The sequence below is a fragment of the Numida meleagris genome, chromosome 3, assembly GCF_002078875.1.
Source record: "Numida meleagris isolate 19003 breed g44 Domestic line chromosome 3, NumMel1.0, whole genome shotgun sequence".
Lineage (NCBI taxonomy): Eukaryota > Metazoa > Chordata > Aves > Galliformes > Numididae > Numida > Numida meleagris.
This window is the reverse complement of record NC_034411.1, coordinates 107,218,746-107,240,982: the sequence shown is the minus strand read 5'-3', so window position 1 is coordinate 107,240,982 and position 22,237 is coordinate 107,218,746. Positions and strand designations below refer to the sequence as shown.

Genomic DNA, 22,237 nt, shown 5'->3' with positions numbered 1-22,237 from the left:
ACAATGGATCTAGCTAAACAAATCAAAGGATCTTATCTTTAAATACCTGGCTTCATGGCTGGTGCTCTGCCAGAACATTGGTTTTTTTTGGCAACCAAATAACCAGGTTTGTGGGTACCAGAGTTTGCCTTTCTCAAAGGAGGAGAAGGGTCCTAGGGAAACCTCGCGAGGCTCATTGGGAGGGCTTTAAACTAGGTCTGAAGAGGGACGGGGGAGAAGATAGCCCCCCATGCCTTCCCATGTTATGGTATGGGATGGCACAGCTAGAGGGACAGGGTGCTAGCAAGGGCCTTGAAGGACCCGTTGCATTGAGAGGTGCTGGCAACACTGCAGCACGTATGAAATCCTATGATGATGAAGCAGTGGCTGCTGGGGCAATAGAGACAGCAATAGGGAAAATCAAGGAAAATACTTAAAAGGAATTAAGGAGTTATCCTTTAAGGAGGTGGCAAGACCAGCTGCTACATCAATGCACACAGCTTGGGAAACAAACAGAAGGAGTGGGAAGCTACTGCGCTACTAGAAAACTATGATATAGTTGCTGTCACTGAAACCTGGTGGGATGATTCCCATGACTGGAGCGTGGCTATCGATAGCTACAATCTGTCCTTAAAGAATAGGCATGAGTAAGGCAAAAGCCTATGGGCAACAGTTAGAGACCAAGGCAGCAAAGGGAGCCTTGAGATCAGTGTCTACTACAGGCCACCTGATCAAGCACAGCCTGTTGATGAGGCCTTCTACCTCCAGCTACTGGCTGCAGGATCGAGTCCAGAGAGTGGTGGTCAATGGCTCAATGTCTGGATGGAGACTGGTGATGAGTGGTGTCCCCCAGGGGTCGGTGCTGGGACCAATACTCTTTAACATCTTCATCAGTGACACTGTCAGTGGGGTTGAGCGCAACCTCAGCAAGTTTGCTGATGACACCAAGCTGTGGGGTGCAGCTGACATGCCCAAGGGACAGGATGCCATCCAGAAGGACCTAGACAGGCTGAGCAGTGGGCCCACGTGAACCTCATGAGATACAACTAATCCAAATGCAAGGTCTTGCAACTGGGTCAAGGCAACCCTTACTACCAATACAAGTTGAGGGATGAAAGGATTGAGTACAGCCCTGCTGAAGAAGACCTGGAGGTAGAGGTGGATGGCAAACTGGACATGAGCCAGCACTGGGCCCTCACAGCTCAGAAAGTCAACCGTATCCTAGACTGCACCAAAAGCAGCATGGCCAGCAGGGTGAAGGAGGAGATCTGCCCCTCTGCTCTGTGCTGTGAGGCCTCACCTGGAGCACTGCGTCCAGATGTGGAGTCCTCAGTACAGGAGGGACATGGGCCTGCTAGAGTGCGTCCAGAGGAGGGACACAAAAATGATCCCAGGGATGGAACAGCTCTCCTACGAGGACAGGCTGAGAGAGCTGGGGCTGTGCAGCCTGGAGAAGAGAAGGCTGCGGGGAGAGCTGAGAGTGGCCTGTCAGTATCTAAAGGGGAGCTACAGAAAAAAAGGGGACAGACTCTTTAGCAGGGTCTGTGGTGATAGAACAAGGAGAGATGGCTTCAAGAGGGTAGATTTAGGTTGGATATAAAGAAAAAAAACTTTTACAGTGAGGGTGTTGAGGCACTGGCACAGGTTGCCCAGAGATGTGGTGGATGCCCTGTCCCTGCAGACTTTCAAGGCCAGACTGGATCAGGCCCTGGGCAACCTGATCTAGCTGTGGTGTCCCTGTTCACTGTTGGATCTTTAAAGGTCTTTCCAACTCTACGGATTCTATAATTTCATGACTTATGGTTTATAGTTAGTCCGTGGTTACGAAGCTGCTACACAATGCCTAACTTTATTGATGAAATGGCAAAAGATGTAAAATTCAGTAAATGGGTGACTATGTTGATACAAGAAACAGACACTCATTAATTAAGACAAGACAATGCAAGGGCCACTGGTGCCCCTCCTCTTGGTAGGGAGATAAACACCAAGCTATTAGCAAGCCACTGAGTGCCATATGCTTTTGCTGGCACAAATAATAAAAAGGTCACACTTATTAATAACAAAACTTATGTCACAACTACAGTGCACCATGATAATGGAAAATCCTGATGTGCGCGAGGTAGCTCAGAAACGGGACGAATGAAACACCTCTTATGGCAAACAAAGTAGTTTTCTTTGTGTATTCCACTCATTTTTGTGATTTAGAAGAATTCTCCACTGAAACAGTAATGCATACCCACACACATTTTCTTTTGTCTTTTTTATCTTATGTGTTTTTTTATCTTATTGGATCAAAATGTCTTTTTCCACCGTTGTAAAACCCTTTCTTTAAAAATCTTGTAATGTAAATATCTGAAAGCTTCTACAACAAAGCAGATCCCCGCTTCAAAATCTGAAACGACATTCATCCTGATGAAATGTTTCATGAAATAAATACAAAAAAATTGAGAAGTTTTTGGGCAGCCCTTCTGGTAATCAAGGCACTTTCACGAAGGCCAGAAAGCTAAGTGAGTAGCAGAAGGGAACTATGTGAATAACTGAACTCAGTTCCTGTAGCTGGCACAGTAATCTCAGTACCTTTCTTTCCTTCCACCTGCAGGCTTATTCCTCATCCACTGTAGTGACACATCTCTCCCTTTCCTCATGCCTTCAAGCTGCCTATGAACTTGTCCAACTCATGCTTCCTAAAACTGCACCTTCTTCTCTGCTTCTCCTGAAAAAAAACTTCTCTACTACCATATTTTGTTTTTAGCCATTGACAAAGACTCTCAGCTGTTTTTATCACATATTCTTCAGTCCTAAAGAGAAGGTCTCAGAGACAAAAGTAACTGAAAACATCATGCAACTGCAAGAGTTGATTTTCAACCTCAGCCTCCAAATTCTCCATATACACACTCTACTCACATCACGTTTCTTTCCCTTCATGTATTTTGAGGTTTTAAAAGGATTTGTAGGTGACACACCATAACAAAACACAGCATTTAAAGCCCCCTCAGTGTTTCTGGAAAGTAGCTAATAGCTGGCTTTTCAAGATAGGAAAATCTATGCAAAAAAAATTGACGACTTCACCATGGACTGTTCTGCTTTGCTCACGCAGAAGTTGTGAGCACACTGTTAATTTTTTTACTCAGTTCCTCCTTCTAGCTGGAAATGAATTCATCTGCCTCCACACTTCTGTTTCTTCTCAGTCAGGTATGCTCCTGCTAAGGGACAGGGAAAGAACACAGGATGCCTGAATTCCTCTTCCCATTCTAAAAGTCCATGAAAACTACAGATGAAAAATAAGCAGCAGTATGAACTTCAAAGAAAAAAAGAAAAATAACAGGCACAAGTAAATCCTACAAAGGCACACTGCTTTCTAGACAAAGGGCAGCTGTCAGCTGAATACCTTCAATGAAGAAACCAAATGATCTCTTTTGTAGAAAATGACAGCGGAGGATTAAAATGAAAAGTGGCCAAATAATTTACATGAGATGAGAATCCGTATGATGGTAAAGAATGTAGATATCCTTGAAGCAGTTTCATTTCAATAACACTGAAGCCTAGAAAAATTGCAGATTCGGAGAAACCTTCTTTCTTTCAGGGATAATGTGCTTAGGACAATGACAGAGAGAGAATCTATCTCAGCCCTGGGTTCTGTAATGGAAGTTAATGCAATTCCTCCCCTCTTTACCAAGGTGCCCCTATCCAAATTCCTGCAATAGTTGCCAATCTTTTTTCTCAGCTGTATGGCTCTTGTTATCCAGGCTTAGATATCAGATGCATTAAGCAGTGCCTCAGTGGTGCTCCTGATAATCCACAGTGGAAGTTTTGCTGCTCTGTATCAGCTTTGCAGCTGCCAGGAACTGTTTGAAACAATCCAAGCCACAGAGCAGCAGGATGGCCACATTCAGGGCATTTTCATAGGGCTGGATGTTAAAGACTCAAGTAGATAAAATCCAGTGCTGCTTAAAGAGCCCAAAGCTGGGGAAGGACTGAGCTTCCAGCATGACATAATGGTTAAAGTGATGCTCAAATACGTTGTAGGATAACAATTAACTGCGGGTCACCTGCTGCAGAATTTACCATGCTCAAAGTGAGGTAATTCAGGTATGCACATATACTCGAGAGCAGTCTTACTGAAAGAAGGATAATTTACCTTGCAATTAGCAGGAGGCAAGAACACACAGATGGAATTTATTGAAGAGCAGCTGACAGCCTGCAAGTTCCACTCCCTCACTTAACTTTGTGTTTGCATCTCTGGGTTCCCACTTCTATTAATCAGGAAGCAGCTTGAGAGCAAAGCATCCCAGCACTCCTGCTGGGGCTCTGACTCTTCCACCAAAGACCATTTTCCCCAGACTCAGGCTGCAGTCCTGCTTAAGTGCAGGCTGAAAGGGATGGTCTTACCCTCTCTTTTTAGGCCCTTTTTGCAGGAACGTTTTCTGTCTGACTGATTCTCTTGTCTGGCTTTCCACAGTAGTGTTTGCACAGCCAAGGGATGCAGGGAGGAGATGGCAGAAACATAAAACTGGAAGCAGTTGCATCAGTGTCAGCTCACACATACCCTCTTAAGCTGATGCTAAAAGCGAAGCCTGAGTGCTGAGGCTCTGGGCTGGCCAAGGGACGTACAGGAAAAAATAGAACTGACCATTTTCCACAGCTCCCATCTGACCCCTGTTGATGAACAGAAGATCTTCCTGCCACCTGGGACTGAGCTGGCTGCCAAACACTCTGATGTCTCAAAATACACGGGAGTGCAAGCTGCTCTTTTGCCTCTGATAAGACTGCCTGTAATTTCAGCTCCCTATCTAGTTTCCCTTCAAACAGTACCTCTGCTTCCCACTGACAGGTTACATAAAACACTTGAATATAGTTACCTGTTTTATCTCTCATTAGTATATTTATCAACACAGTATCACCCAGTGGCAAGAGGTCATTGTTTCAGTCTTTGTGGCTTTTAACAGAACTATCATTCAGGCTGTCAAATCAAAGGAAATATTCCTGAAGTTAGTCTGTCATCTGTGCCTGAGATCTTATCTCTGCATGCCATGAAGCAGACTGTCAAAGAAGTGACATCCAAAGCATAATCTCATTGGAAATTGTAATTACTAGTTCATTTCCCAGTAAGTACTGGCCAAGAATATCACTAAAGCCATTTTCAGTAGGGTCAACAGACAACACTATCCATTTTATCTACTGCTATTTCTACAGATCCTACAATAATGGCACGTGTGCCAACCAAACAGTGAGCCCTACAACATAGACAGCAAAACTAAAGCTCAAAGATATTGTCTCTCAAGATAAATACCCTCTCTGGTGAAGAGGTGAACGCACTAAAGTCACTACCTTCTCCCTCCTTGAGAAACACAGAAAGTACTCAATGGTTCAGATGCTACAGGAAACATCTGGTAAGCCACTTCTGCACTTGAGATCAGCCAAGGACAAGAACAACTGCTCTTGGGATGCAAGCAAGTGAACTCGAGTCTAAGCACTCCTTCAGCTCAACTGGGCTTTCCAGACAAGCAAAAGATAACCCCAAGGCTTCTTTCTAAGGAGAGATGAGTTTAAGTCACTGACTGTAAGAAAGGCTTCACTCACTTCTTTTCATGGAAGGTGCAAATCAGGAGGAAAGATCTCAGTGGGATTTGGTTACGTACAGCACCAGGCATGTAAATTCTAATTGTTATTTTGCATGTCACTATCTGCGTACCTAAACTGCATAACCATGTCACTATGCATCAAAAAGCTCAAACACAAGGTGTGGCTCTTTATCTTAGTTGTACAAATCAGTGGCTAAAGTCAAGAGAATCATTTTACTGATGTTTCTTAGCAGGAATCTACTCTGCAGGAGAGATTAAAACATCAAAAATACACCTTGCACTGGAGTGTGTAGGACAGCTCGACCTTCAAAGCTACTATAACATCAAGAAGTTCCTAATTTTTTAAAAAGTCATTTTCTTGATATTTTGACAGCAGTCTCAAGCACCAACACAATCCTATCAAGCTATTAAAATTATCCTAAAAATTCCTTAAAAACAGAATTAATTGATAATAGCTCCTAAAGCTTCATACTTGCAGAAGATAATCTATGCCTCCTAATCTATAGCACCCTACTGTTGAGATAATTAACAATTAAAATAAGAATAGTTTAGACATCGGAGGTAGCGATTTACTCTTCCTTGTAATTGGATTTGGTGATAAGAATATATTTGAAATTACAAAACAGCTGTCTTCTGAGTAGAAAGATTTGAAATTTTTAGCAATCTGAAACACAGAGGTAGTTTCTGCTTGAGGCACCTTGAAGACACTGCCAGCACACAGTGGCTGAAATGGTACAGCTATCCTTAAGCTTAACGGTGTCCCAGAACTCCTAAAGCTAACATAGCTAAATTGTTCACAACATAAAAATGGAAAAAATGGTGGAAATCTGTTTATAAAGCCAGCCACTAACGCATCAAGACATGATAAAGTGGGAGTTATTCTGTAATATTTCAACAACCACTTGGTACGGGCATATAGAGCCTTCAAAGCTCTTCCTAACAAGATATCTAAGCATGAATAATAGCATGAGCCTTGTTGGGCTTCATTTACTTGCAACCTTTAAATTGAGACCTATGCACTACGAGGATATTCATGTGTGTTTAATCCTTTGGGCTTTGCTCCATGATAAACAAGACCTTTGTGAAGACATCTGCGAAGTAAACATCTCATCTACAATTTTGAACTTCGTACTGGGGAAGAGTTATTAAGCTGCACCCCCTGGATCAGCCAGCTCTTGCAAAGCAAGCTAAGTTAGATCATGGATGCAACATCACCAAGAAGTGAGAGGCTCTGCAGAAATCACCCCCAGCTCTTCAGTAAGAGCTGCTAAGTAAACCCAACTCAGCAGAGGGATGTACCATAATCAACACTGGGGTTATTAGAGACACTACTAGCGAAACAGCAGAGGATTCCAAGGTTTTATTTACCAGTGCAAGCAAGCAGAAAAGCACATTAATTGAACTGCACATCACTCAACACCAAACTTCACTCTATTCTCTTTCATAGAATACTTAGCTCGGGGTTAGAATCAGAGTTTGCTGCTCATGTAAAGTAAGGTATTGCTACAAGTATAGTCCTTCCTTATCTCAAAATTCCACTTTACTAGTAAGTTCAGTCTGGGTCACAAAAATAAATATATATCATGTATGTACATATATACATGTACAGAATGCCAAGTGTAAGCAGCAAGGTCCCCCAAGCTTTTACTAGTTAAATCCCCAACAGGTTATGTTTGTCAGAATTTTACAGTCCTCGTGACTACGAAGCTTTTAAGTCTCAGTTTGTCCTGTAGGAGAGGAAAAATGCTAACCATGACACTTGTGATAAAGATGAGCTGACAACTTCCTGTACGCTCTTAAATCACTAGCTTCCCCCCTCCCCTAAAGATCCACAAGTTTTTATTCACAATTTCCAGTACTGGACCTGACTCAGCTTAGCTTAGGAGGGCACAGACAGCCATCACTGCTACTGCATTTTTCAGGAAATAAGAATTGATTAGATTAATTAAAGGATCCTACAGAACCCAAAAGACTAGGTAAAGTCAATTCCTGCAAGATATCCAGTGCACAAAGTCAAGAGGCTCAGGATCAAAGCTTCTGATTTTGGGTTCATTACATGTATTTTTTCTAATGGCCGGTACCTTTAAGATCTGGACCAGAACTCCTACCACATAAAGTATTACACAGACACAAAGCAGAAAAAAGAATTTATTTGATTATCAGATATTAATGTAAGAATTTAAGGGTAGGAGAACAGCAACGTTAAGAGATACAGACAAAAAAAACAGCTACAAAGCAGTGAAATGAAGCCACAGCTCCCAACTCCTGTACTTGTGCTCCATATCAAGAGCTGTGATTTCTGCCATGTGCTTCCTCTTAAATATCATTGCTACTTCAGTTCAGGAAAGCCACGCTCCTTTGGGACGGTCTCATCTTTCTCTCTTAGGAGGTATGACTAAAACATTACTGGTAGTAATACTCTAAAAGCAATGGAAGACTTCTTGACTCTCTCTCTATGCCAAAGAAAATTAATCTTAGCACTTTTGGACTTCAGTAAACCATTCAGTATTGTGACAAATGGGAAAATATTAATAATTTTAGAAGGGACACAGATTAGTATAATTATGAGATAGTTACTTTAAGAACTGGGCTGAAGATTGAAAATAATGGCCTGGAAGGAAATTATCAGTGACCTCGGGTATTATCTTTGGAGTATCTGAAGAATGAAAACACTTAATGATCTTAACACAAAGTCTCAACAAGGTAATGAACTCTGCCGATGAGAAAGTCAGAAGCCATGTCAATGCAGGGAACTGGGGTATCATAAAAAGTTTTAGACAAATTTAAAGGCAAGAAACAGAAAGAAATGTAAGAGTGCAGTGTGCGAGGTCATACACTTTGGGAACCACAGCAGTTTCTTATATACACAGAATTATCATCAGCTGCAACAGAGAGATCACTGGCTGTTAAGCCACTCTATTAAAATAGCTGAACAAGACCTCACGTGAACAATGTACAGTCTTGGTCTCCCAAGAATTTAAAACTGAACAGCTAAGAGAGCACTCAGGGTAACAGAAGAATGGAAAGCTTATCTTGCAAGAGGAACAGACTGTTTTACCTGAGAAAAACTCAAAGCTGAGATGAGATTACGGTTTACCATAAATACATCAAGGTGGTCAACAGTGGAGAAAAGAGATGGAGGACAGGATCTATTCAGTTAAACAGTGATACTGCTTCAAGAAGGATGGGTACATGCTGGTCACAAACAATCCCAGGAACACAGACTTCTACATGCTGGAACAATAAGAGCCTGCTGGGTAGCAGTCTCCCAGTAGGCTTTTGTACCCTTGGCTATATCTGCTTGCAATATAAAGAATTTAATCAGTTTCTTAAGAGGATATAATAAAGGTTGGCTGAAACAAGAAGCTGGGCAGGATACAGGAAGTCCCAGTCCAATGATCTTGAGATTAAGAGAATATCAAGAAGTATTTAGAAACTGAAAGAGCACAGGTTTACGTACATAATAAGCAACAAATCGGATGACCTTTTCTATATGTTTTGTACTTACGTATCCTATTTTCTCATTCTGTTTTGTTTATGAGGAAATTATATCAAAAAAGTTCTTTGGAATAGTTCCACGACTTCTATTTTGTCGACCAAGTTCCTTACAAACAGCACAGAATTCAAGGCAGATTAAAACTTATGCATGCTCCAAAGGAAAATCAAACAAAAAAAGGTCAGTTGTGCAATCCTGGTCTAGAAAAATGAAAGGATAAAAAAGAATCTAGGATGTGGTAATGTATTTTGTGGTTAAAGCCCATATGGTTCTCTGATAAAGCGTTCTTTTTAGTCTGTTTAAAACACTCCACAGGCTAACCAAGTTCCCATAAATACATGATGCAACATATTTTAAGAGTTTTACTTAGGAATTTTGCTCCCTCATTTCTCCTTGTAATTACTCTGTTTATTACTTGTACAAAAGACCTCACATCTGTTACTAGATTGCACAGAATTTCCTTTCACTGAGGTAGGTTTGGACCCTGTTCAGAGACTAGCTGCAGTGAGAGTCAGCACAAACACCCTGCATACTTCTCAAAGCCATGAGTGTGCACATCCAACAGTGTGCTGAGTTGGACAGTGCTCATGCACACCCCATGCTGAAAGCGGGCTGCATCAAATTAAGAAGTGACAAGGTGCCAACCTGATTGCTAATTCCTTCCTCATTCTTTCCAGAGCACTCAAGATGTTAATTTTGTAATTCACTTAAGTGGGTTTACTCCATGGATAACATTACATACGGGTCAGGTAAATCTCACCGGGTGATGACTATCTCTTTCAGGTGAGCTCGGGACCTGGAACAACTCTCCTCAACAGGTCAGGGTTTGCTTAGTTCATTCTCAGGAATTTAAATGAGCTGAGAAAGGCCAAAGGTAGTGATCACAGCTTTATGATCACTTACACTCAAACATCTCCCTGGGCACTATCTGCTAAACTCCCCAGAAGTTTGTTGCCAAAGAGTTGAGTATACTCCCCAGCATGGTCTCAAGCTCCTTCAGCACAGACAGAGACAAGGGAGCATAACTGTTACATCCATGTATCTGAGCACATTCAAAGATGCATCATCTTTACATGGGTTCTAACAGGACCAGGCTGTTCTAGACAGCCTACACTGAGTAGTCATTATGAAACAGCTACATAAAATGTAAGCAGAACGTATCAGGGTCCAGTTCACAGCTTCTGTGACAAGTACGTCATTACTTCCTCTGTCTACTGAAATTAATGTGTAAAATATAATGGCGTAGTTTTCTTACTATGTGATCCTGTGTACTTAAAACAGAATAATCATAGGAAGAAGAATGCCAAGCATTCCAGTAAGCATAATGCTGGTATAGAAGAAAGCCATAGAGCTATTACCCACAGCACTGGACTTCAGGGTAAGCAGCATCTAGAGATCTCAACATGAGTGCAGACAGCCCACTGTGAGGTTCACGTGAACAAAATGCAAGCTTTGGCTCAAAGAAGTTGTGACCTAAAAAGACTGGCATTAACAGTTTCATTAAATAATGTTCTGGAAAGTGAATGATTTATTTGAGATACAAATAATGCAGATCACTGCTGTGAAATTCAGACATAACTAAACACTCCCACAACTGAAGTCCATTAGTTATCTTCGCAAAAATCAGAGTAATGCACACAGAAAGGAATAAATTCAAACTCCCCATGTACACCAACTGGTTCTAAATTAGTTGTAATCATTCAGGAAAAACACACATCACTGTGGACTACTCAACGAAAACATATTTGCAATCAATCCACAAGTGATCAGCAAAACCAGCTGTTAGTCTGGGGTCAGGGACCAATACAAATCCGATTCTTCTGTCTGTATAATCTTAGAATTACAGAATCTTACAACGGTTTGGGTTGAAAGAGGCCTTAAAGACCATCGAGTCCCAAACCCTGCCACAGGGCAAGACACCTCTCACCAGCCCAGGTTGCCCAAAGCCCCAGTCAGCCTGGCTTTGAGCACTGTCAGGGATGGAGCATCCAAATCTTCTCTGGGCAGCCAGTGCCAGGGCCTCACCGCTCTCAAAGTGAATTTATTCCTTATATCAAATCTAGCTTCTTTTAGTTTAAATCCATTATCTCTTGTCTTGTCAGTGCATGCCCTTGCAAGAAGTTCTTCACCACCTTTCCTGCAGGCCTTTTTTAGGTACGGGAAGGCTGCTTTAATGTCTCCCCAGAACCTTCTCCAAGCTGAACACCAACTCTCAGTTGCCACCACAGGAGAGGTATTCCAGCCCTCCGAGCATCCTTGTGACCACCTCAGGACCCACTCCCAACAGATCCACATCTTTCTCATGTTGAGTGCCCCACAGTCTGAATGCAGTACTCCATGTTGGATCTCATGATGGCAGAGTAGAGGGAGTCAGTCACAACCCTGACCTGCTGGTCACACTGCTTTGGATGTAGCCCAGGTTACGGTTGGCTTTCTGGAGCACAAACACACATTGTCCACTCTTGCTGAGCTTCTCATTCCACACATCACCCAAGGGCTGCTCTCAACCCATTCTCCACTTGCTCTGTATTTGTGCTTGGGATTGCCTTGACCCAGGTGCAGAACCTTGCACTTGCCCTTGTTGAATGCATGAGGTTTGCACAGGCCCACCCCTCCAGCCTGTCCAGGTCCCTTCCCTCCAGTGCATCAACTGCACCACTCAGCTTGGTGTCACTGGCAAGCATGCAGATGCTCCACTCAATCCCACTGTCTGTGTCATCAGCAAAGATGTTGAGTAATACCAGTCACAATACTGACCACTGAGGAAGACCACTCATCACTAGTCTTCACTTGGACACTGCAACACTGACCACAACTCTCTGAGTGTGACAAGTCAAGCCAGTTCCTTATCCACCAAGTGGTCCATCCATCAAACACACATCTCTTCAATTAAGAGGCTAGAATGTCGTGCAAGACAGTGTCAAACACTCTGCACAAGCCCAGGCAGATGTTGTCAGCTGCTCTTCCTTTATAAACCAGAGCTATAACCCCACCATAGAAGACCACCAAGTTTTTCAGGTATTATTTGCCCTTAGTGAAGCCATGCTGGCTGTCACCAATCACCTTTCTGTTTACTGTATGCCTTAGCATAGTCTCCAGGAAGATCTCCTCAGTGATGTTGCTAGGCAGAGAGGTGAGACCGATTGGTCTGTAGTTCCCTGGGTCCTCCTTTTTTCTCTTTTTAAAAACAGGGGTTGTGTTTCTATTTTCCAACCAGTGGTAACATCACTCTGTAAAATATGGTAATCAGTGCTGCTCCAGTCCCTTCTCACCTAACCCAGATCACTAAAAATTAAAATGCAGAATCACAGAAGGCCAGAATTGTTGAGGTTGGAAGGCACCTCTGGAGGTCATCTGATGTAACCTCGCTGCTCAAGCAGGGCCACCGAGAGCAGGCTGCCCAGCAAAAACAGAAAAGGTCCAGAAAAGAGTGATAATACATGTTATTAGAGGCAAAAAAAGACTTTTCATTTGAGAACAGTTAAGAGAAAGAATGTTTAGTTCAGAGAGGAGGAAAGCAGTACATCAACAGTAGTGTATAAAACAAATGATCATGGGAAGGTAAATGCCATGTTTTTATTCTTTCACAGATACTTGGGCAAAAGGGATCTCCAACTTTTTAAACACATTTTAGCATATAAAATTAAACTAGGTATAATTAGCTCTCCCAAGGTACGTCGAAGACCTTTGCAGGACTTAGAAGGAATTACATATTTATGTGAATAATAAGAATGCCCACAGCTGCAACAGCAGGATATTTAGAAAATCAGGATGAGTTTTTGTCCACAGCTATCCACAGCTATATGATTTGTAGCCACACGTGAACTAGCCACTGACCAGAGAGGAAGGCAGAGTGAATGACTAATGTTATCATCATCACCACCTGTGTTATTGCTGAGCCTCTAAGCTTCAGTTGTGACAGAATTCCACGGTGCTAGGTGCAGTACAGGGAACCCCTGTGCCAGAGAGAAAAGATAGAGCTGGAAAAGCTGCACAAGGACGACATGGCTGCTCTTTAATGAGGCTGACCTGGGCTGATATTAAGCAGCCCATCGTTCAGTGCTCTCCAAACATTCTATCACATACTCATGCTTTCCCAGAAGGAATTCAGGTTAAACTGAGGTTGCCTGTATGCCACCCCTCCTTATGCAATACCCTGATACAGTTCTACAAACTGGTCACATGAAATCAATGCAGGTGTAAAGCAAGCAGCTGGATGCTGCACCTGTTAAGAATCCAGTGGTACACTCTGAAGATGCCCCAGAAGGAGCCAATCAATGCATTCAAAAACAACATGTTAAGCGATCTCAGAGATCCTCTGATACACTGGTGCTCTCAGAGCCAGCAAAAATGACTTTAGCCTGCACGATAAGTATCAATCATACCTCTGGACATCTTCACTCAAAGCAGCTGGGTACAAATAGAGATCTCTGATGCCAGCTGTAAGAGAATTGCCATGATTCTATGAGAAGACAATGGTATACCTTAGGATGAGATCCTACTTTTCACCTTCATGAGCAGGAGTCATAATACTGAAGTATCTACTAGCCCTGAAGAAATCCAAAGAATGTGGACTAGAGATGAATTCCCATTCTTAAAATATGGGCTTGCTGCATGAGATAGTGCTGTTATAGGTCAGACTGACAAGGCTCCCTTTGCAAATGTTGATTTCAGTTATTTTGACCTTGGCAAACAAAATAAATAAATAAAATTATCTGGAGTCTGCTGCAAGGAGTTGCCCCTCCCACAGATCTCTCTTTTTAACAGTAAAAAAAAGAGAGAGAACAAAGACACGAAATGCACCTGAGCTCCCCGAAGAAGAAAAGTAACTCATTAGGTGCTGAATCCTTCCAGACAGCAGTGCCTGGTGAGCACTTTGGACAGACAGCCTAGTACTACATTTTGCTGTGTGCTATCTGCCACACAACTGGGATTTGCTTACAGCTGATTAAAATAGGAAGCTTGCATATTATGCATATCTAAGAGGGAACGTAGCTTGATCTAATGCAAAATAAGAAAGATACTGACTGTGTAGCAAGCAGAAAATGGCTGCTCTTGCATTTTATGAAGACATGCAGCAATGACCCTGAGTTGAACTGCTTGAACTTTCAGACAACAAAATGATCTTGCCTGTGTCTAACTTGAAAAGTGAACTTCACTGAATGCCTTTGCAGAAGTGCCTGTACTCGTGGATCTCAAAGTACTTCACAGGTATGAACAGTAAATGAAGATCCTAAAAAAAAAAAAAATAGTTCCCTTCCTTAGATCTCAGAGGACTTAATGCAGTTAAACCTCCCACTGTGACTTGCTGACTAACAAACACCTTAGAATAGAACAGAAAGAGATGGAAAGTGGAAGAAGTCATCCAACATTTCCCTCTGCACTGAGATCAAGTATATCAGAAAAACCCTGACAGGTTTTAGCTAATTTGTTCCAAAGAAAACTTGCACAGTTTTTATAGGTAACTTTAGTGCTCAACCATCCTTAAAGCCAGGAAGTTTTCCCTAACGCCTGACACAAATCCTCCTTGGTAAGCTGAAGGTTATGGGCCTCGAGCTCCTCGCTCACCCCTCCTCCTTTGGTTTGGCTCAGTCTCCCAAATGGGCAGTAGGTGTTTTACAGTCAAGATCACTGAGTCACAGAAAAGTCCAATGATATCTGAGGGTCACACAGCAACACATAACTCTCAGCACTCCCCACCTCTCAGCACTGGCTCAGACAAGCCCAAGGAAGGCAAGCAGAATTTCCAAGCCCACTGATAGACATTGTTACATTGACGAGAAACTGATGTTCTGTTTCTAACAATATACAAGCCTAATGGAAGAGACCAAAAGACATTACTTCCTGCTCTGTTGTCAGCTTGAAGAGGGAGAAACACAATGAATCCAAAACTTACATCTCCTCTAAAGCCTTGCACAGGAAACTTAGATCCCCTATGGGGCTGGTATTAAGGTTCTGCTAGAAGACATAACTAAGAGTAATGGGATGAAATTAACTAAGAAAATTTCCTAACTGAATTTCAGGAGCTAATAGAGCTCTCATTTTCCCCAGGGAAGCTGTGGAAGCCCCGGTGCTCAGGAGAGCTGCAGTAATAGTGCTTTCACAATCGGAAGAATTTCTAATAACGCATGTCAGACCTGATATCACTCAGAGCCAGAACCATGCGCAGGGCTCTGCCGGCTTGCTGGGACTGCTGCAGAAGTTGCTCCTTCAGGAGGATGGACAGTGCTAAATATGCTGCGATGGAGCTATGCAGCTGATGGAAATGCAGCCATGGCTGGGTTTGGCAGGAAGATTACTTACTTAGCCAGCTTGGGTACACTAGAAAGGGGGGAACAAGAACACAGCCTGGTTGAATTAGACAAAAAGTTTGGCAGAGACACCATGGTAATACCTTCCTGCTCCTCAGGAAAAATCAAAGGCACGTTTTCAACAATGCCAGTGCAACTGCCAGCATGACTGTGGTCTTAGCCAAACCAGGAACTCAACTAAGTCAAACCAAAAGACAAAACTGACATGCAAACTACAAAAAAGACATGGAAAATCTATAAGTTTTCTTTTGTTAAATCTTCCTGTTCCCTGTGCTCTGTCATGCATACCTGTCATTTGCCCTGAACCAGTTCTGGCATGCCCTCATTGCACAGCAAGCTGAATCAATTCACAAAAATGGAGAGGGAAACACTATTTTTTTTCTGAACCAAGCTGAACTGGCAGGTATCTCCATCCAACAAGAAACATATCTGGCACGACGCAGGATGGCAGGAGCAAGGAAACTGAGGAGGAGGAATTGAGAAGGGTGATGAGACAGGATAACACCTAAAGGATGAGATGGTGACAAACTGTTAATTCAGCTCAGCTACATCAGGAAAACCATACCCTCAGTACCTTAGGAAATCTAAACTCATTTCTCTTATGAACAGAGGTGCTTCAGATCACAAAGCCAGGTGAAGCACCTCACTCCATTTTACCATCTATGAAATGGGGATAACAGGTATCAATATCATCTGACTGCCTTTAATTTAAATGCATCTTTACAAAAGGATGCTTCAAGAGCACAGTAAAGTACTACAATTAAAAAAAAACAAAACACATAAAATGAAACCAAATAACCTTCAACCAGAAAAGTCCCTCCTTTCTAGAAAAACTGAAATACTTCAACTAATGGATTATTCATGTTGGCTGGAGCACAACTTACAGTTATTTTAATTTTTGGATAAAGCGTATGCTTAAAGAAAAAAACCAACAATACTCAGGCCCTCCCTCCCATCAGTCTTTAGTGGCACTTAACAAGAGTGCCTTAAAATGGGTGTATTGCCATCGATTCTGCTGCTGATCTTAGATCATTCTTTAGTAACAATTTGCCTGAAAAAAAAAAAAAAAGATAAAACTTCAACTGAGATTAGAGAAGCACAAATAACTTAAAGAAAAAAGACAGACAAGATGACACAGCTTCATTAAAAGAAGTAAAAAAAAACCCTAAGGGGATTTTCAATTTCATAGTTCTAATGAGAGGGGTGGAAAAGAGGTAAAGCAGAGGAAAAGAAAATCTTTGGGACAAGATGTAACACAGAGCGACACAAAAGTGAACCAGAAACAGACTTTCAAGTTTAACCTCAGGTTTAAACAGAAAGGTCTGCTGTAGTCTTCCCTCTATTCCCAAAGGAGGGTAAAGCCACACGACAACATCACCACTCACAAAACTCAGCATATTTCATGAGTGGGAGGCTCAAGAAGAGAACAGGTCAAGGTTGATATCACTAGCACAGCAGAGAGAGGGAGCTTGCACTGCAGTTGTCTGAACCACACCTAGTCTGCAGTTAAATATAGAACTTTACTTTCTGGAACTATTGCTCCTCTTAACCTTCAGAACATAAATATTCGGAGCAATATTTGGAAGAAAAAAAAAAGAAAAAAAAAGAGAGAGAGAGGGAGAACAAGACCTTCTGGATCTATTGTCCGAAATCTAAGCCCAGCGAGTAATAAACTACCCTGGGAGAATTTCCAAAAGAGCAGTAAAGACTGGAGAATTGAATTACAGAGACCGCAAGCACTATTCTGGAAATCCAGTGTAAACCAATTAGTTTCCTTAATACACATACCCCACAGAAAGACACTTATGCACATCAGATACTTCAATATATGTGCTGGCCTCACTGTAATCTTAATTATTATTTTGGTGCCAACATGATATAATTAATTGCATTGGAATTATTGTAGATTTGCATTTAAAAAAGTCCTCATCTTTCTTACTCATTTCATGGGACAAATCCTAACTGGTGCTGTGCATTTTTGGTTGGGGGGTACTTCTCATTTTTATGGTCAAATAGAGATTCTTTCCTTGAAGTGCTCTCAGCTTTGATACACTGACTTTTAGCATTTCATACCAACTGATTCTAAGTCAATAGCACATACCACAATTAACTCACACAGCAGCCCAAGACTTTGATCCTCATCAAAGCCTGTTTTGCTGCTTCACAGCAGCATTTCAGAAGTTTACAGGAAAAAGCAGCTCTGCATCACCTACACAAGAGTTCCCATTAATGTCTAGATTCAGCCCTCTTATGCTGGGCATTTAAATAAATCACTGAACTAGGTCTTGTTGCAGAAGAGACCTCTCTTGCAGCTAGAGAGAAAGGTGCATGTACTCCTCTTGAGTTCTGTCAGTGTGATGGAACTGCCTTCTGGATCCCTACTTCTCACTGCTGACTAGCCAGAAAACCCAGATGAACAAACACTTCACTGAGATACCCAAAAAAGAAGCTCAAAACTAGGTGCCCAAATCCCTGCATGCACCAACAGCACATTAAGATGCTGCAGGACGTACAAATGCAGCACAATGAAACATGCATTTAATTAAGGAATGTAGTCCATTAAACTGAGTAAGATGCCTCTGCTCACAGTCAAAACTTAATCCTTTAGAGGAAAATGCAAATTACCAGTCGAATGGCCCCAGTCCACACTCAATGCCAAACACTGGTTTGTGGGCCAAATGATGACTCCTGACCCTATGGCATCAAGCAAACCTGATATGCTTGGGTGAGACAGCTGGAGTCTGGTTACCCTTACGCTGCCTGGTGCTTTGAGTCACGTTACTGAAGAACCTGGAGGACTTTGGTGAATTGGAAGTGAAGTTAGTCAGCCTCTTCCCAGGGCTCCGGAGTATGTGTTTTTCTCCCAACCATTTCAAACTTGTCACACAAAACATCCTTACAGCTCAACTAGGCCGATGACCATCTAACAGTTAAACAACCATCTTCCAAATCTGCCTTTTTATTGTCAAAGCTTTTACCACAGCTCAAGTTTACTGTATTCTTGCCTGTAGGTAAAACTCTTGGCCATGCTTTCCAGTACCCATACAAAAGGTTGTGAACTTCAGCGTTTGTGGTGACCTAGCAAGGGTTTTCCAAATTATTTTTAAAGCCAGGATGAAGGTAACATGGCAGAAGTCTCCATTTAATCAAAAAATAAGAAAACCCCAGCAGCAGAGACCTTACAGAGCACCAAAGAAGACACAGTGAACAAAACCAAGAGTGGCTAAAAGAAGAAAGAGTAGATCAGGTGATTACATATCTGCATATAGCACTTGATCATTTCTAATGTCAGCGCTGACTTGCTTCTTTCAATATACAGAAGTAAACCTTTCTAACACATGCATATCAAACCACTACAGCTCATATGACTGCAAGAGTGCCACAGCAGAGACTGGATTTAGGAGAGATGTGGAGGAGGAAAGAACTTACTTAACTATCCCATTCTGCTCCACGATTCCACAGCATCTAGTGTAAGGGAGTCTAAAGCACTATCATAATGCAAACAGCAAATAATAGTAGGCAGGAAAACACCCACACCCAAGATAGCTTTAATTCTACTTCAAAGCAACCAAATACTTTTACACACAAGTTAATAAGAGGATGGCATGGTCCTAAAGGCACACAGAGCTGTAACATTTTTGTAATCCTTCACATAGCAATCAGGACAGTCACACAAGCATTCTGAAGTACCAGACATTGTTCCCACACTGCACATCATCGTAAGCAGAGGGGGACACACCACATAAATGCAAACCCCTGTGCTATCAAGGACATTACACTAGATGGGTCTAGAAAAGCACAAGAGATTTTAAACATTTACATTATTTCCTCTGCGGAAATATTCAGCTAAAGCTGTGCAGTGCCAGTACAGAATATGGAAACAAACAGCTACTGGCCTCAGCCCTACAAAGCTGCTGTGATGGCCTGCAGCCTCCCTCACATATGTCCAGCTCAGTATTTTGGTATTAGGCTAGGTAGAAGTAGACACCCTCCTGCTTCTAATCAGTTCCAAAGACCCTCATTCAAAAAAGAGGAAAGAGCACAGCAATAAAGAAAAGGCAAAAGCACACGCTAAAAATCTGATGGCCAAGGACTCAATGGATTTCCAAACTAGGGTGGAATGTAAAGAACATCATCTAGTGATTTCATGGAAAGGAGATTCCTCATGCTCCCAGAGGGAAGAAAACTCCTCCCAGTCATTTAGCCTTTATCAGAATTAAACATTCATCCCTAAACTATGTTTGAGTTCACTAGACCTTCATTATTATACCACATTACCCATAAAAGAGAGATTATTGTAAGGAAATGGAAGGGAATAGCACATAGGCAGCAAAGAGACCAGGCTCAGAGAGTGCTTCGTCTCTGCAGGAGTGAAGAGTGGGGAGCTCTAATGATCACCTACCACTCTGCATATGTATTTGAAAGATCTACTTTGCTCTGTACTGTTCCCAGCTCCTGTAAAAGGGTTGTAAGAGCCTTTTTGGATAGGACATCTATTGCTTGTTAAGGCAAAGTTCTGCATCCTGTACAATTACAGTGCTGCTGATATTCCAGTATCAAACATGAAATAACTTGAAACGTTAAGAGAATAAACCAGGAAACTGGGAAGGAGAAACACAGAGTACAAAGAGCATGCAGAACTCCACCAAGATAGAGGCAGGATTAGACTGGATGGAAAGGTTTCTGCAAAAAAAACAGGAAGAGCTGAACACCAATGCCCTCGGACTGAGCTGTGGAAAAGACTCCTTTAGCAGCTACAAAATAGGAGAGTGTCCAGAGGAGTACAACACTTTTTAAAAAAAAAAAAAACAAACAGAAGGGCTGACATAGCTCCTCCTACTCTACTATGTGGAATTACACAGTTAACACTTATCGGCAGGTGTGATACTGAAGTACATCCATGAAAACGAAGCTAGTGGGAAAAAGAATGCTTGCATCAGCTTTAAATGCCCCTCTCTCCAGAACCCCAAGATGACATACCTTTCCATAACAGCCAGGCACTCCTTTCTCCACGTGAACCGACTGCCTCGCCGTAGTCTGAAGGTCCCAGAGGTAGCTGTGACTGGGGGAGGCGTCTGTCTCCATTCTGGCTCTTCTATTGGGATGGGAGCGGGTCGCATGCTTAACGTAGCCCCTAAGGATAACAAACACCACATTTCCTAGTGGACTACAAATCATGCCCATTTCCTCACTCCTGCTTGTGAAAAAAAAAAAAAAAAAAGACAGATGGTGAAACCATTCAAACTAAATAGCACAGCATCATCAAAAAAAGAGACACCTTAAGGACACACAAAGCCAGCTAGAGTTCCCATTCTCAGCCTCCAAGCCAGAGAAGAACCAGGTGACCACAGAAATCTGAGGAAGAATAACTGAGCGTGTTGCCTTTGCTGAAGCTGCTTTGGAAATGCTGTCTTGCCTTCATCAAGAGGAAAAGTGTCATAAAGAAGGGAGGAGCTATGCCCCAACTGACTTGTATTTAGGCCGCGTTGCTACAACTTTGGCCACAAAATGGGAAATAACAATTAATTGTACAGCGGTCTCAGAAAGCCAAATGTAAGTTTATACCCAAAGGTATTTTGACATGGCTGAAGAGCCAAGTAAACACTTGAAATAGCTCCACAGATAGAAGCACACACTGTGATCTGTGCAAACACGGGCTCCTGAGTGCCAGGCTGCCTCGAAAAGTCACTGAACACAGATTAACATCGCATCTTTCCACTTCTGTCCCCCATCTATGGATACATTTCTCCTTTCAAGAAGCCTGAACTGGAAAGCATCAAGAGAGAGATGGGACCTGGCACACTGCCTTCAGGAAAAGCCCTCTGAAACTTACCCGAATTCTTCCACAACAGCCTCTCAGTTAATAAATCAAGATAAACCAGAACACTGGGAGACCAGCCTTTCATATATCCCTGGGTGAGGGGTATTTGTAAGCAAAACAGGGGATGCTCTGAGGGACCTGTGCTCAGCAGTGACCCCCCGAGGGAAGGAAGAAATGGCTGCTCTTACGTGGAAAAATATATATATATATATCATATGAAAAGCTAAATAATCACTCGTATCCAATAAGCACCCTGAGCACAACTGGATTTCATGCATTCTAACAGCCTGGGTGTAGGTTTTTTTTTGCCCTCCAGAGTAGCAAGTGGCAGCGCTTACATGAGGAGTATGCTGCTGTGTGCTGGGACAGGAGAGCCCTCTGGGTCCACAGATTGCTCAGAATGGTTCAGATTTAGCCATGAAACCACACAGTGTTGGTAAAACAACACTGCTCATTTATTTGATAGCACAGTTAAAGGGGTTAAGGTAGAGTTAAACCAATAAGCAAATTCCTACAGTAAAAAGCAAGGACTTAGCTATTTATGCATTTGGCTGTGCTTCTTTGCAGAAATGCCCCATGAGTATTTTCCTCACTGGCAGAGGTAGCAGAGCCCAGAAACACTTAGAAACTTTCCCCAGAAGAAGTCTACAGGAAGCAAACCCCACCACCTCCACTCTGCATGTACAAGGACAGTGATTCTTGCCCATTCCCAATTACTTCATTTTATTGACACGTGAAATGTTTCCTATGCTGCCAATTCTTTTGGAGGCCGTGGCAAGGAGAGTTCCTTATCTACTCTCTAATCTTTGCATGATTTGAGGTCTGGGTGAGTATCAGGTTGCTCGGCTTTAAACACACTTCCACAATTAAAATACAAATATTATTCATTTATTTAAAAGAGTCTGGGGAGACTGGGAGAAGGAATTAGCTTTCTCTGTGCTGTCTTAGCAATGTATTGTCCCTACCTAAGGATTTCATTTGAATGTTCTCAAGAAACAGGGGGAATATGGAAATATCAGTGATGCCTAACATAAAGCTAAGAGATGCA

The 22,237-nt window shown here is 42.3% G+C and overlaps 1 protein-coding gene across 21 annotated transcripts in view; it reads right to left on the bottom strand.

Moving 5' to 3' along the window:
- The window catches only part of HMBOX1 (homeobox containing 1), a 110,202-nt gene that overhangs the window by 11,096 nt on the left and 76,869 nt on the right, over nt 1-22,237 (bottom strand). For all 21 annotated transcript variants that reach the window (XM_021389615.1, XM_021389614.1, XM_021389624.1 and 18 more), the window contains one exon: nt 20,349-20,502. In XM_021389615.1, the coding sequence (XP_021245290.1) occupies nt 20,349-20,502 (154 nt within the window). The remainder of the gene's footprint in view (nt 1-20,348; nt 20,503-22,237) is intronic.